The sequence below is a fragment of the Apteryx rowi genome, unplaced genomic scaffold, assembly GCF_003343035.1.
Source record: "Apteryx rowi isolate R43461 unplaced genomic scaffold, aptRow1 scaffold_1070, whole genome shotgun sequence".
NCBI lineage: Eukaryota > Metazoa > Chordata > Aves > Apterygiformes > Apterygidae > Apteryx > Apteryx rowi.
Genome location: NW_020447276.1, coordinates 49,717 through 62,469, shown reverse-complemented (window position 1 = coordinate 62,469; position 12,753 = coordinate 49,717). Strand labels below are relative to the sequence as shown.

The 12,753-nt window shown below is 38.9% G+C and overlaps 1 protein-coding gene across 1 annotated transcript in view; it reads left to right on the top strand.

Moving 5' to 3' along the window:
* Positions 1-1,781: 1,781 nt before the first annotated feature.
* The window catches only part of LOC112968570 (unconventional myosin-X-like), a gene marked incomplete at its 3' end in the record, with an annotated part of 46,631 nt that continues 35,659 nt past the window's right edge, over positions 1,782-12,753 (top strand). The window contains exons 1-2 of the mRNA XM_026071004.1: positions 1,782-1,802; positions 7,549-7,647. Coding sequence (XP_025926789.1) covers positions 1,782-1,802; positions 7,549-7,647 — 120 coding nt within the window. The remainder of the gene's footprint in view (positions 1,803-7,548; positions 7,648-12,753) is intronic.

The window sequence follows — 12,753 nt, the reverse complement described above, 5'->3', positions numbered from 1 at the left end:
GCCAGGGTGGGAAGGCTGGAAGGGGGGGAGGGGTGATAACAGTACTGGCCTTGCAAATCCCTTTATTGTTGTGTTTTTGCGGCCATGATGCCGTGGTGTAGGTTGGGTGGCTTTGCAAGCAAAAAAAAGATGGTGTTTTGCAAAACTTGCCAAAAAGTAAAGGTAGTGCTTGAACTCTCTCTTGTTAAAGTCATGATTTAGACTGTACTAATACCAGTAACTCTTTCCTTCAAAAAAGTCTTGCAGGTAAGAGAGGTAATGTTTTCAAGCATTGTGTAAACCTAGTCCCCAGGAGCTGGCAGCCACATCTTCAGAGCTCTGTTAATGAAGGTGCAATTGTTTTTGGCCTTTGATCCAGCTTTGGTAATGGTAAGTGTATTGAAATTAGCCAGCAGCAGATAGGTGTGTGCTTGCTCACCTGCTTATATAGAGGTTAATCTCTATGTTCTGTTTGTGTTGAGACCAATGGAGACTAGTAAGTTATAATGTTTAAAAAAAAAAAACACAAAACCCCCCAAGGTTTAATGTAAAAATAGCGGTCTTGTCCATAACAGTATGTAAGAAGTGCTGGTATATTCAAAAGGCTGGGGAAGGTAAAAGTTTCTTCCATTTCTTGTCAAGTCCGCAACAGTAATGGTATATGTTTTAATGGAGTAACTTGTTTTTAATGTGGTGTGCTATCGTTGGTGCTGCATTATCTCTAATTACTGAAACAGAAGGAGATGGATTCTGTTCAATGTTAATCAGCAGCTGTTGCGCAGACCTCAAAAGCTGAAGAGCTGATGCTTTGATCTGGTGGGGGGGTTGGATAGGCAACAGAAATGTTTAGTTTTCAAGGAGATTTTATTCTGCATGAAACGAACCCCCTAAGCTGCCCTTATCTCCTGTGGAAATATCTTAATGTTTTTATTCTGCTTTAAAACAGTAAAATAAAGCAGTATAGCTTAGGAGGCAAAACTAAATTTGCTGAGAAAGAGGTGTCAGTAATTTACTCCTGTGTGCTCTAAGGAAATTGTAGTTAGTGCCATAAGTGTTTGAAAATAACTTGGATCCCATTCAGCCAGATTAATTATGTGCCTAGATTTGTGTGTGTAATCACTTCATGAAGTTGAGTTTAAGATGCTTGGATTCAGATTAAATAGGTAAGTACCTTCCAAAGCTGTGCTGTCTCTCACTGGCTGCAGAGACTTTGGATTCAGTTACTCTTTCTTTGCAACTCCCTCCATCTCTACCTACCCCACCTCCCCCAAAAGAAAACTGCGGGTTTTCTGACTATGAACAGAGTAGCGGGAGAATGCCTGGAGAGAAGCAGAGCTTAGTAGGAACATTATCTTAAAGTAATTTCTGGAATATTAACTTATTTCCCTTTCATAGGTTGTGCAGTGACTGTGTACCCAGACTTTTGTAATTAATATTTCAGTCACCATTGAAATCCATCTTGTGTGGAAGTATTTTGTTGATGAGCACAGGAAACCTAAGCTGGGGAAAATCAGTATTGCAAACAAGGGGATCTAAATCCAGTGAAATACTGTAAATTACGAAGTAATACATGAGACAAATGGCCCTTGCTTGTTTCTCTGGGCTTAGGTATGGAAGAATAAGTCTGGCTTTCTGTTTAAGAGGCTGAACGCTTCACTTTGAGTTGAAGTCAGTGAGAGAGATGAAATCCTGCTTCTGGTGAACTTCACAAGAGTTTGCCACTGACTAGCAAACTGGTCTAGCCTGGCATGCACCCAGCATACTAAGAGTCTGGATCCTATACTGGAGAGTTTTCGGTAGTAATGAAGTCAATATTTTCAGAAGCAAAAGTGTTTATTGACATAAAATTTGCAAAGTTACAATTTTGTCTGGAGAGCCACTTTCTTCCTGTGGCTCTCCTTGTGATCAGTGTGTGAATTAGTGGAGAGGAGGAATGAAGATAAATGTGGGTTTAGTTTAGCTTGCTAGGTTTAGCTAGCTTGACCTAGTTAAATGTCATCTCTACCTGTCTCAAACTTTACATTTATAGGCAGGCTACTGGACTGCATAAATGAAAAGTCTTCTAAATACATATTAACTGTTGTTCCTTTTGCTTTGCTGAGTCCTAATAATGGAATGCTTTTTGGATGGCAGATGCAGCATAACCTACATTCATTGTCTTTAAAAGTTTTAACAAGAGCATTGATGAGTCAWCTGGTTTTACATTATAACATGTAAACGAGTAGCATTTTGACTTGGATGAAAACACAGTTATTATACAGTACATTCATATATATATGTACATATATTATATATATATAAAAATGTAACTATTGTACAGGCAGTTACTTTTTCCACATACAACCTGTATGCATACAAAATCTAGCTTGTTAATTATGGTTTTGCAAAGAGTGTTCTGCCTTTTTACTTGATTGATATAAACTGCTTAGCTAATTCTGTGATTTCCAGAGCATATTTACAATAGAAAGTAAAAAAAAGAAAGGATTTTTAACATTTCTGAGAACGGAATACAGAAGGATACAAATAGTAGTGTTTCCATTTTCAGCAGTAAAATCTGTAAGGTAGAAGGACCAGGGATGACTTTAGGTGGTCTTGCAGCTGTGAGATTTACAAATTTAATTCTTCTCACTTTGCTATGGAAATGATGGCATATGGCTGTTCTTCTGTAAATGCTATTCCAAATATTTTTACAAGCTCACTTTGCTGAAATAAAAACCATTGGGCTTTAATATGTGCTTCTTGACTTGATCTTTTTCCACTCTTATCATAGAATAGCCGAATGGCAGTACGTCAAATTGCTTGTCAGGGAGTTCTAAAGTAACAAAGCTATCGGGCTTCTCCTCTAAAAACAGTTTTAGAACAATACGCAGTACTCTGTGCATTTGGTGGAGTCCTTCCTTATACAAGTCTTATGCTGATATTTGCACAATTGCCTGGCTCATAGGCTGCAGTGCCTGTATCTCCAGCAGATACAGAAGCTGGCCTTTCTAGTTAATCAGCAGCAGTTATTCACACCTATCCAAGAGGCCTTTGGACTAAAACAGGTTGATTTCTGTTCCTTTCCTCAAAGGGCTTGATCCTGCAGGTCAGTCCTCACTTTCCCTCAAAGTAAGGATGTTTACTTTCACACTGTATTGAGGGTTTGTACTTGCTCGAGAATTACAAAATAAAAATAAACCCGAGCTCCTTAATCAAAGTAGCCTCACTTGTGGCTTTTGTAGATCCAAAGACTTGATCCAAGTATATCTTAAATCTTCTTCATAAATTAATTAGTAGTGAGGATTTTGTTCTCAAAACTGACTTGTGAATAACTTGGATATTGCAGAGAGACTGCAGGATATTTGCATAGCTAGCTAGACACACAGCACACAGTTTTAACTTGTGGAGCTTGTACCAGATCCCTTAGGAAGACCCCCCCCCCAGTGGAAGGTCTTACAGTGCACCCTGCCCGTGGACAGATATTGTATTGTTGAACTACCTTGCCAGAGAACGCTTTGTATTTGCATTTAAAATGCTTCAGACTTTGTGAACTGCATTGTTCCAGCCTTCTCTGAATAGTAGCTATTGACCCTTAACAATGTACATTTGTTTAAATCAAACTGTTTCATACTCTCTTTAAAAAGCTTATTTTAGGACTAGTCCAACCAAGTGAATGCTTCTGTGCAGGCAGCTTTTTTTTTTTTCCTTCGTAGTCAGAAAGAGACAGAATGAATTATTTAATTTCAAGATGGAAAACATTCTTCTTATTAGAGACTATTTCGAATGTTGAGGTTTTGGCAAATATTGTTGTGGCTTAATGTTTATAAGCTTTTTCATTGCCCTTGAAAGCATAAACTTCTTGTCACTTTAGCCAGGAGATCTTGGCAAATAATAAACTAGCTGAACGACAGGATTTTAGCTGTACTGAAGCACTCTAAGAACTTGTCGTGTCTGTGTTTTGACAAATAGTTTTTTGCTACTTATTTATGTATTTAGATGGATCAAATTCACAAAGGACAAGGTGGAGACTGAGCAGTACAGATGCTTCTTGCCCAGCAATAAACTGGCTAAAGCATCTCTCTGGGAAGTAGGAAATTCAGGGCTAAATTCCCTTCTCTGCTTGTGGTGACTGTAATACATGCCTCCGCCCCTCTAGTCGTCAGGTCTCCAGAACTTGGCAATGTCAATCACTTTCATTAAAGCTGTTGCACTTTGTGAACAAAACCAGTTATTTACGGAGGGGGAGAAAGCGGGGTGAGGGGAAGCTTTGTTATGCCTCGCTCCTGTGGGAACGTTTTGTCAAGACAGAGGAGCCTGACCAAGTAGAAGTTCGCTATAATCTGAAAAATGTTGTGTTACTTCAGTTTCATGCCAGAATGATTCTATTAATAACAAAAAATTATTCAAACAATGATTGTCAGATTGAATGTGGTTGTTTCCTAGGCTCAGTATTCTTCTTCTTTTAGTCTCTTATGTTAATTTAGGAGTATTACATCTCATAATGCTTCTATAAGTATTTCTGTTTGATACATAGGTTTAATGATATGGCAAAGGATATAAAAAAATGAGGAAAAAGACTTTGTTTTAACTGCTTTGAGCATTTTATATGGTAGAATGTGCTTGGTAGATGCATGATGTCTCTTGCACAGTGTGCACATTTATGTGGTATATTTTACACCACTTGCATATGTAGCATGTTGACATACAACGTTTTTTCATAGCAGATTGCTCTTTTTTTGTAAAGGAGTTCCTCTTGTTGCAAGGGGGTCTTGAGAAATCAGTTTGTTTTAGGAGACAGTCTTGGAGGTAGCATCAAGGAGCACGGCTGCACAGGGAGGAGCAGTGTGTTTCTTGCACTTCTCCCCGTCCTCTTTCAGCTCCAATAGACTCAGTGACCTGAGCCTGTGTGTGTCGGTGAGAGGACACAGTGCAGTTATAACTTATGTTTGATCTGGGGGCATGTGCACGTCTGACTGGCTTGTGTGTACATAGGGAGCAAACGGAAATATGAATGTTCAAGAGCCAGTTGGCAAGGTGGTGAAGGCGGCTGTGCTTCCTGGGCAGCAGCTGGCTGCTGGGAACCAAGCTCGCAAGTGTCAGCTTTATCTCTCGGCCTGCTTCTGTCGTCAGCTCACTCTCTCAGCCAGTGGGATGCTTTGGTTCAGGAGGGCATGAGACCGTATGGGAGCAACAGGATCCTGCAGGAGCCGGCATTGCATGTGCGAGGGAGGGAGTCCCACTACCACCACCCCGGAGGGAGGGAAGGATGCTTTTACGGACTGTTGGCTGATGGTAGCAGCTGTGCTCTTCAGTAGTTAAAATGAAAAAGCCTTTGTCTCCTGCAGTTGTAATTGTGGTAAATATTGCTTGATGCTGAGGATGTCATCTTCAAAGTTGTCATCGCTCTTGAGTCTGAGTTGCACTTAAAGACATAGGAGGAAAATCCTATTTTTCTATTCGTTGGCTTTGAGTGAAATGTAACAGAGAAAATCTAAGATGAATGGCTTGCTGTGGAAGCAAACATCTGGTAGCTCTGAAACATTATGCGGATGAAGAGACTTCTGTATCTGTTGGAGCATGTCTGGTTTCACTTCAGCCTTTCTCCCTCTTGAAAACACAAAGTGAAAGGTGCCCTTAAACTAGTCAGTATGAGAGTATTAGTCCTGCCTGAGAATATTAAAAACAAAACAGGTACCCTGGACATCAGGSTGTTTGGACTGCCAGAGTCTGATTCAGACCGGATGAGCTTGGTGGAAATCTTTCCACTGTTATCACTGGATGAAATTTTTAAATCCTTTCTCACTTTTACCATTTCTTGGGTGTCCTCTGTGTACTGTTTGTTCAGTTCCCCTGTTCCTTCTTGCCTTTCTCAGATGCTAGCTCTCTGCTTTCTGCTCACCTCTGCCCTTCTCAGCACTTTGTACTCTTTCCTGCTCTGCATTGACCCTGTGCGTTAAGTTGACATACCCTGCGTTTGAACTGCCTTAGATTTGCTATAAACCTGGAAACCATCTGGCTTGAGGTTTCAAAGGTAAAATGGAGTACAGCTCTATAGGCCCTTACAGCATTTAAAATGGAATGCAGTTTACGAAAAGGTGGAGGGGAGAAAGGGCCAGGGATGCTCTTATGTAATCCTCTATATGTAGTTAAGCTGTTACCATTCAGAGAAATGAAACGGCAAAAGTTTCTTCTCCATGAGAGCATTGTTTTGCTTCTTGATGCTGCTAGTTTCCCAACATAGAAACAAGAATAATGTGTATTCAACATGATCTTAAGGGTATCCAACTCATAACGTGGCTGAACTCTATGACAGGGCCACTCACCTTAAGTATATAACAAATAAAAGGCTGTGCTGCTTCTGATTGTCCATAAGGAACCCACTTCTACCAACTTATAGAGAGGTTGTAAATCTAGTTTCTATGTGTAGAAATTCATACAAGGGCAGTCTTTGGATGCTGGAATGTAAAATTAATTATTCAAATTGAGTCTTAAGCACTCATTCACCCAAATTCACCGGTATTTCCTAATCCTTTTCTATCACCCCTTTACCTCTGGAGAGAATTTGTCCGTTTTGATGAAAAAATCTGTTCTGTAAATACCCATAAAATACTGCCATTCTGATGTGGAGCCTGCTGTCCATTTTTGGAGAATGAGAGTGTGGTTTGGGTTTAAAGTCAGACCACTGGGGTGCTGCTACTGAATATCTTCAGGGCAGCTGAAGGCTTCTTCTACACTGGAGCAACTTCCGTGGGTATCATTMATGTGATGTTTTTGATGCTGCTTTCTTCGGTAGCCTCACTACAACTGCAGCCGTGCTGTCAGCTGTAGATTTCCCCTTCCCATAGAGGAGGCTCCCTCCCACATCCACCTCCCTTCTTATTCTCAGCAGTGGACATTTCTGTTTTCTGGCTGCTGGATCTACCTTTAAGAGTTGTGAATAGCCAGGTGGAAATTAAAATAGTCTGAGTTTACCGTGTCTTAATAGACAGACGTAGGTGGCTGATTGTGTTTCAGTTGCCTCCCTGCCTCTAAAAATTAAGCATTATTATTTCTGTCACTTTTTCTGCTAGTGTTTTTTTGTTTTGTTTTTTTTGTTTTTATCCTGAGTTCTTGTGCAGCCATGAGAGGAGTACAGTATAAAGGTCGAAGTGGTTTAGAAAAAATGTGAAATGGAGACTACAGATGATTGGGTGGAAGTGCAGTGATCCAAGCAGAGGTTGAAAATAAACAGGTAGCAAGCCTGACAGCTTTGAGGAAGATCTTCTAAACTGTGTGTAAAGTCAGACACCACTTTGTAATTTTATGTATACTAACATGAGGCACATGACTGAGTGAATTAGCTCCAGCTGTTCTTGCTGTCATTTAGGAACTTCCGTAAGGGAGGAAAAAAAAAACTGTCTCAGTAGAAACTGACAAATGTTTGATAAGAAATTATTTTATTCCTTTCTCTCACTTGCTTRTTTGGATTTCGCTTTTATTTTGTCTTTTTACCTGATAAATATTTCTTAAGAAAAATGTTTAAGTGGAATTCTTTGATCAGCTTTTAATTATGACATCTGTAACTTTGTTTTTTTTTATTGTTTATTGTAGGGGTCTCGGGTCTGGTTGCGAGAAAATGATCAGCATTATCCAAGTACTGTTCATTCCTGTGCAGAAGGAGTCATCGTATTCAGGACAGATTATGGTCAGGTGCGGGCATTCTTTTTTGTTTTTTTTCCTACCACTCTGTGGAAAAGAAACTGTTCCCCTTAATGAAAAGGGGATGGAGTAAACATGTAAGGTTTGTGAATAAAACATTTATTTTGTGTGACTTGAATGTAGAACTTTGGTTTTAATAGCTCTTTCCATTGTGTATCTGGTAAATTGCTCTAAATGTGTCTGACACAGCTGAAGAAACACTGTCATGTTTGAGAGCCTTGTTCCATTTAGGCCATTGGTTATTCAGTTTACTGGACTTGTGTCTCTTCATCATAGTCTTCCTTTACAGTAATAGAATGGGGGGCTGAGCACATGGCACTCAAGCATCACAATAGTGAAGTGTTGCCGATTCAGTGAGAGGCAACAATGTAGACCTCCCAAAGCAAAATCAGGACAACACGCTTAGTGTAATTCCATCAGTTCTTATCACCAGAGAACTGTAAAGGAGACCATTACTCCTCTCTCTCGTTCTGTCTGTCTGTCTCTTTTTTTAATTTTTTTTTTCTTCTGGCTGTCAAGCCTTTCTGTCTGTTTGGAAAGATGGGAATAGATCCCAGTGGCTCCATTCCATCTGCTCAAGTTACCTCAGCTATCTCAGGCAGTGTGTGCCTGCTGTATTAGCATATTACTGGCAGTGTCTGGTTGCCAGCTGATTACAGTATTGAGGTCTAGCCTCCTTAAACTTGCCCTTTTTTTAGCCAGAAGAAAGCAGAACTTTCCCTGCCAGTTGCTGACAGCTTGGAAATGCTCTGCTTTCTGGCTTACTTAAATTTTTAATTTATGTATTTATTCTACTCTCTGTTAGGCCACAGTTGCTCCAKACTTCCGTTCTTGCAGCTTCCCTGAAGAAATTTCAGTGAAATTCAAGTTTTAGATTGAGCTGGATATAAACAGTTATGTTGACACAGTTATCAGCATCTGGAGAATACTTTCCTTGACTTYTGGAGGATGTTTTTCCCCTCAAATTGGCTTCCTTTTGTTGGTTATTTGCACCAGATGGAGTTAGCTTCTGGTAGTGAACCATTGCTGAGAAAAGTGTGATAGAAAGGAAAACATGCTGCCTTTTGCTGCAGCCTGTGCTTAATGTCTTTCGGGGTAAGTGCGATGGAAAAGTATTTCCTTCAGAGCCAGAGAACCCTTACTTTTCTTGCATACCTTTTTCTGGACAGGAAAGGAATCTGACAGAATTGGAGAGTGTTTTTTGATGGGCAAGATATAACCTAATTTAGGTTAAATTGCTGTTATCCTGGCAATGAAGGATGAAAGCGGACATGAAACAAATGGGGTCTGAGGCAGAGAAAATGTTGTGTTCGTTCTTTTTAGAGTCCCTGGGAGTGCAGCAAAGCTTTGGAGACAGGATGACAAAGAGGAGGTGGCATTCAAGAACCTGTGTATGGTTGTCTCTGATGGCAAAACTTAGTTATGTTCTTCTATCTGAAAGGACAGTCAGGGAGCCTTTGTTTTTGAGCACAGCTCCCTGGTTGCTCTTGCTTTCCTACTTCCATCCACTGCCCTTTCAAGATCCCCAATCAACTCTCAGGCCATCCTTTTACTCAGAAGGATCCCTAGTTTCTTAAGTGGTAGCAATAATAGGCTGTGTTGGATTCGGGTGCCCATCTTTCCCTCGTGCAGGATGGAAGACAAGCAGTGAAAGCCTGGTTGTACAAAGTTGAAGTACAAACATAATATGCTCAGAGTTAACACATTTCTTGGATTGGTGACCCAGAGACATACGGTACTGGGGAAGACAACCACAGAAGTAGACCGAAAGTAATTACTGCTCGGTGCAAAGCGTCTTCACAGAAAAACAAGAAGCCAGCATATGTACTGGGATATTTACTGTAGAATTCATATTAAATTATATGCTTAGTGTTGCTTAAATTTTGGAATTTAAATGTTTAGAGTTTACCCTCACCCTGTTCTACAGAAATTCTTAGCTTAATGGAGTGGAGATACTGAAAGCATATCCTCTGTTGGTTTCATAAAGCTGAAAAAAAGAAGGATGTACCACATTAAAGCATCACAGGTATATTCTCTTTGCAGAATAAAAAGATTGTCCTGTATCTTTTTACAATAACACATGCTCCAAACAATGTCCACTGCTGGACGTTATGGTTTAAACATAAGTCTTGTCCAGCTTCTTCTAGGAGTGACCCAATTGCTTTGGTAGGAGGGTCTACTTTTAATTTTTCACAGAATTTTGTAGTTGGACACCTAGCTGTGAAGAACCAGACTTCTAGAAGTGTTTAGAACTTATAATCCTTGCATTTATGGAAATTGCAGGTACCAGATACTTCTAAAAATTGACCTCTTCTGTGCCTTAACCAAGAATGACAGAGCTAACATTGGCATCCATATTTAGAAAAGTTCCTTGCTAGTAATCTTGCATACATTACCTGTAATTTTGCCTTTCCGTGATGTACATAAAACAAGCTGAAACTTTAGGTAATTTGGAAAAGGATTCAAGTCACTACCTTAATATAACCTCACTGATTCCATTTCTTTAGGAAATTAGCTAGTGCTATAAATATCACTAGAAAAAAAAAACTTTTTAGTTTGGCCTGCTTGTTTTRAAAGAAGGTGAAGACACAGCAATCTATGCTGTGAAAAATTTAGGATGTTGGAAGCAACCTTACACTTTTATATTTTATTACATAGCATTTATGTCATGAATGAGTCTGAGGTGACTGCTGTCCAACTAAAGATATATTAGCAATTCAGGGAATTTGATAATCTTTTTCAAGTCTTCTATTTTCAGGAGTGCACTTCGAGCTTAAATGGACTGGGCCAGTTGACATTAATGCTAATTAATATTGTTCCTCCAGTTACTTTTCTGTATGTGCTTTTAGAATGTCTTGCCCTTGCTGTATTGGTTACTTATGTACCGCATAAGGTACCAAGTGTGTGGAATGAAATTTATATAGTGTGTGATAGCTACCTCTGGAGACTTGATGGTCTGCTGGAATGCTACATATCACTTTAAAGAATGAGACAGGGAAGTAAGGAATGATGTCTCAAAAGTGTGGAGTAGTTATGATTTTGAAGTGTGGCCTAAGATAAAAGTGTATTATTTCTCAGAACCTTTTGACAACTCTAGCTGTTGTGTTCATATCTAATGACAAACTGATGAAAGTGTTGGGACTCTATCAACTTTATCATTATTAATCTTCTGATTCAGTAGCTTCTGCTAGGATTTGCAGTTTTCAACTTTCAGTGACATTTTGAATGAATTCTGAAGATGTGATTGACATGGCAGTGGGATTAGGAAGGCATGTTTACTAGAGTGGTGCTCAGATTTTATTTTTAGAAGTTTGGATTTCAAGTCTTTGCCAGGGTCAATTTGCAGAATAATAAAAAATCATAGCAGAGAATGTAATTTCTTACTTTCTTCTTTCCATTCTCTTCTGAATGGTGTAAATATATTTGCCATAAAAACCTGCATCATACAGTTGTACTCTGAAGGAGTGTTGGTTGTATGGAATGCTATTGAATGCAAATACTCATGTATAGAATATGCTATACTTTTTAAAGTTTTAACAAGTTACATGTCAGGTAATGGATCCATTCTTTATAATCACATGGTAATATAATTATTTCTTGAGCAAGGTTAATTGATCTGGTGTTACCTGAATGTTTCAGTTAAGCAGTCCATCTGTTGATTTTCTTTAAAGATGATTGTGATGCTGCTTTTTGCTGTTGTCACCATGTCTGTGACTGGGTAGAACGAGTGGAATATATGATATGTAAATCTGTTTTAGGAATTCCAAGATGTAGGTCTGGGGTCCCCTGAGCAAGTAGCTAAGAAACATTCTGGCACTGCGTTGGGGCAGATGAAAACCTCACGAAATGAGGTGGGGAGAGGAGGCGAGAAGTACACTGGGACCATGTTTCACCGCGCTGGCCAATGATAATGGAGTAGTAGATGAAAGCTGTAAAATCCCTCTGAGCACATTTTCATAGCATTGGACTATAATTAGCTCTGGACTGCCTCTCAAAAGTCTACTGCAAACTAGTTTTCAAAATGAAGTGCAGTGCCCAGTCTGCAATGACTCAAGAAGTTGTGATGAGCGAGCAGTTCATACTGTGAATATTTTTCTCTTTATAAGCACCTCCCAGATGCTTTCCAGAAGAGAAGATACTGTATGCATTTGCTGTTCTTGATTTTTAGTTTCATTAGGGTGTGCAGACATGGTAAATGAGTCTGTGCCTAATGTTTTGGAAACATGATGTCTGTGAATTTAAATATAAAGTATGTCAGGGCAGTCTATGAATACTCAGGCTTAAGAAAATGAGCCCTAATCTTTCATTAGCTAATTATATTTTTGAAGATTGCATTACTGTTACTGTAATTTTTTCATGTTTGAGTGTTTTTGTTGCCTCTATTTTTAGGGTTAAAAAATATTTCTCCTTTAAGGGTTTTATTTACAGTAAAGCAGACATTTTCTCATCGCCATATTCTATAAATTTTTAATGAAGTTGTGTAAGCTTATAAAATACTCAATGTGAAATAAAATTCTAAAAGCCCTGCTGTCACAGTATGCTTTGTTTGAAATGACTTACTTGCACATTTTCAGTAGAGTATCAGTGGTTCTGTTGAGAAAAGAACTCTTTCCAGTCTGTCTCTTTCTTTTTTAGGTAATATGGACTTTACCTTTTTTCTGATAATATACTAGCTTTTGCCCTTACATGAAAGAGGATTGCACTGTGCTCTTAGCTTGTTGTACATACACCCATGAAAATGTTCTCAGTCAAAACATAGCTATTAAAAAGATTTCACACCATATGAGCTTCTTCTGTCAGCTTTCTTGAGTTGCATAGCATTAATGCTAAGAACATCTTTCTTATCTCCTAATAGGACTCTCTATCTCTTTTCTTTTGTTTGTATATCCAAATATATATATAAAAACAATGCCAACAAATATGTAGCCAACATTCCTATTAKTTTTTTTTAAACAGTAATTATGGTTTGTGTAAGTAGCACTGTGTTTAAGCCAGTGAGTTTCTGGACTTTCTGAACAGCACTTAATAGCACACATTTTAAGTAACACCCATTCTCTTGCAAGAGAAATTTCCTGTAAATGAAAGACATGACGTGTG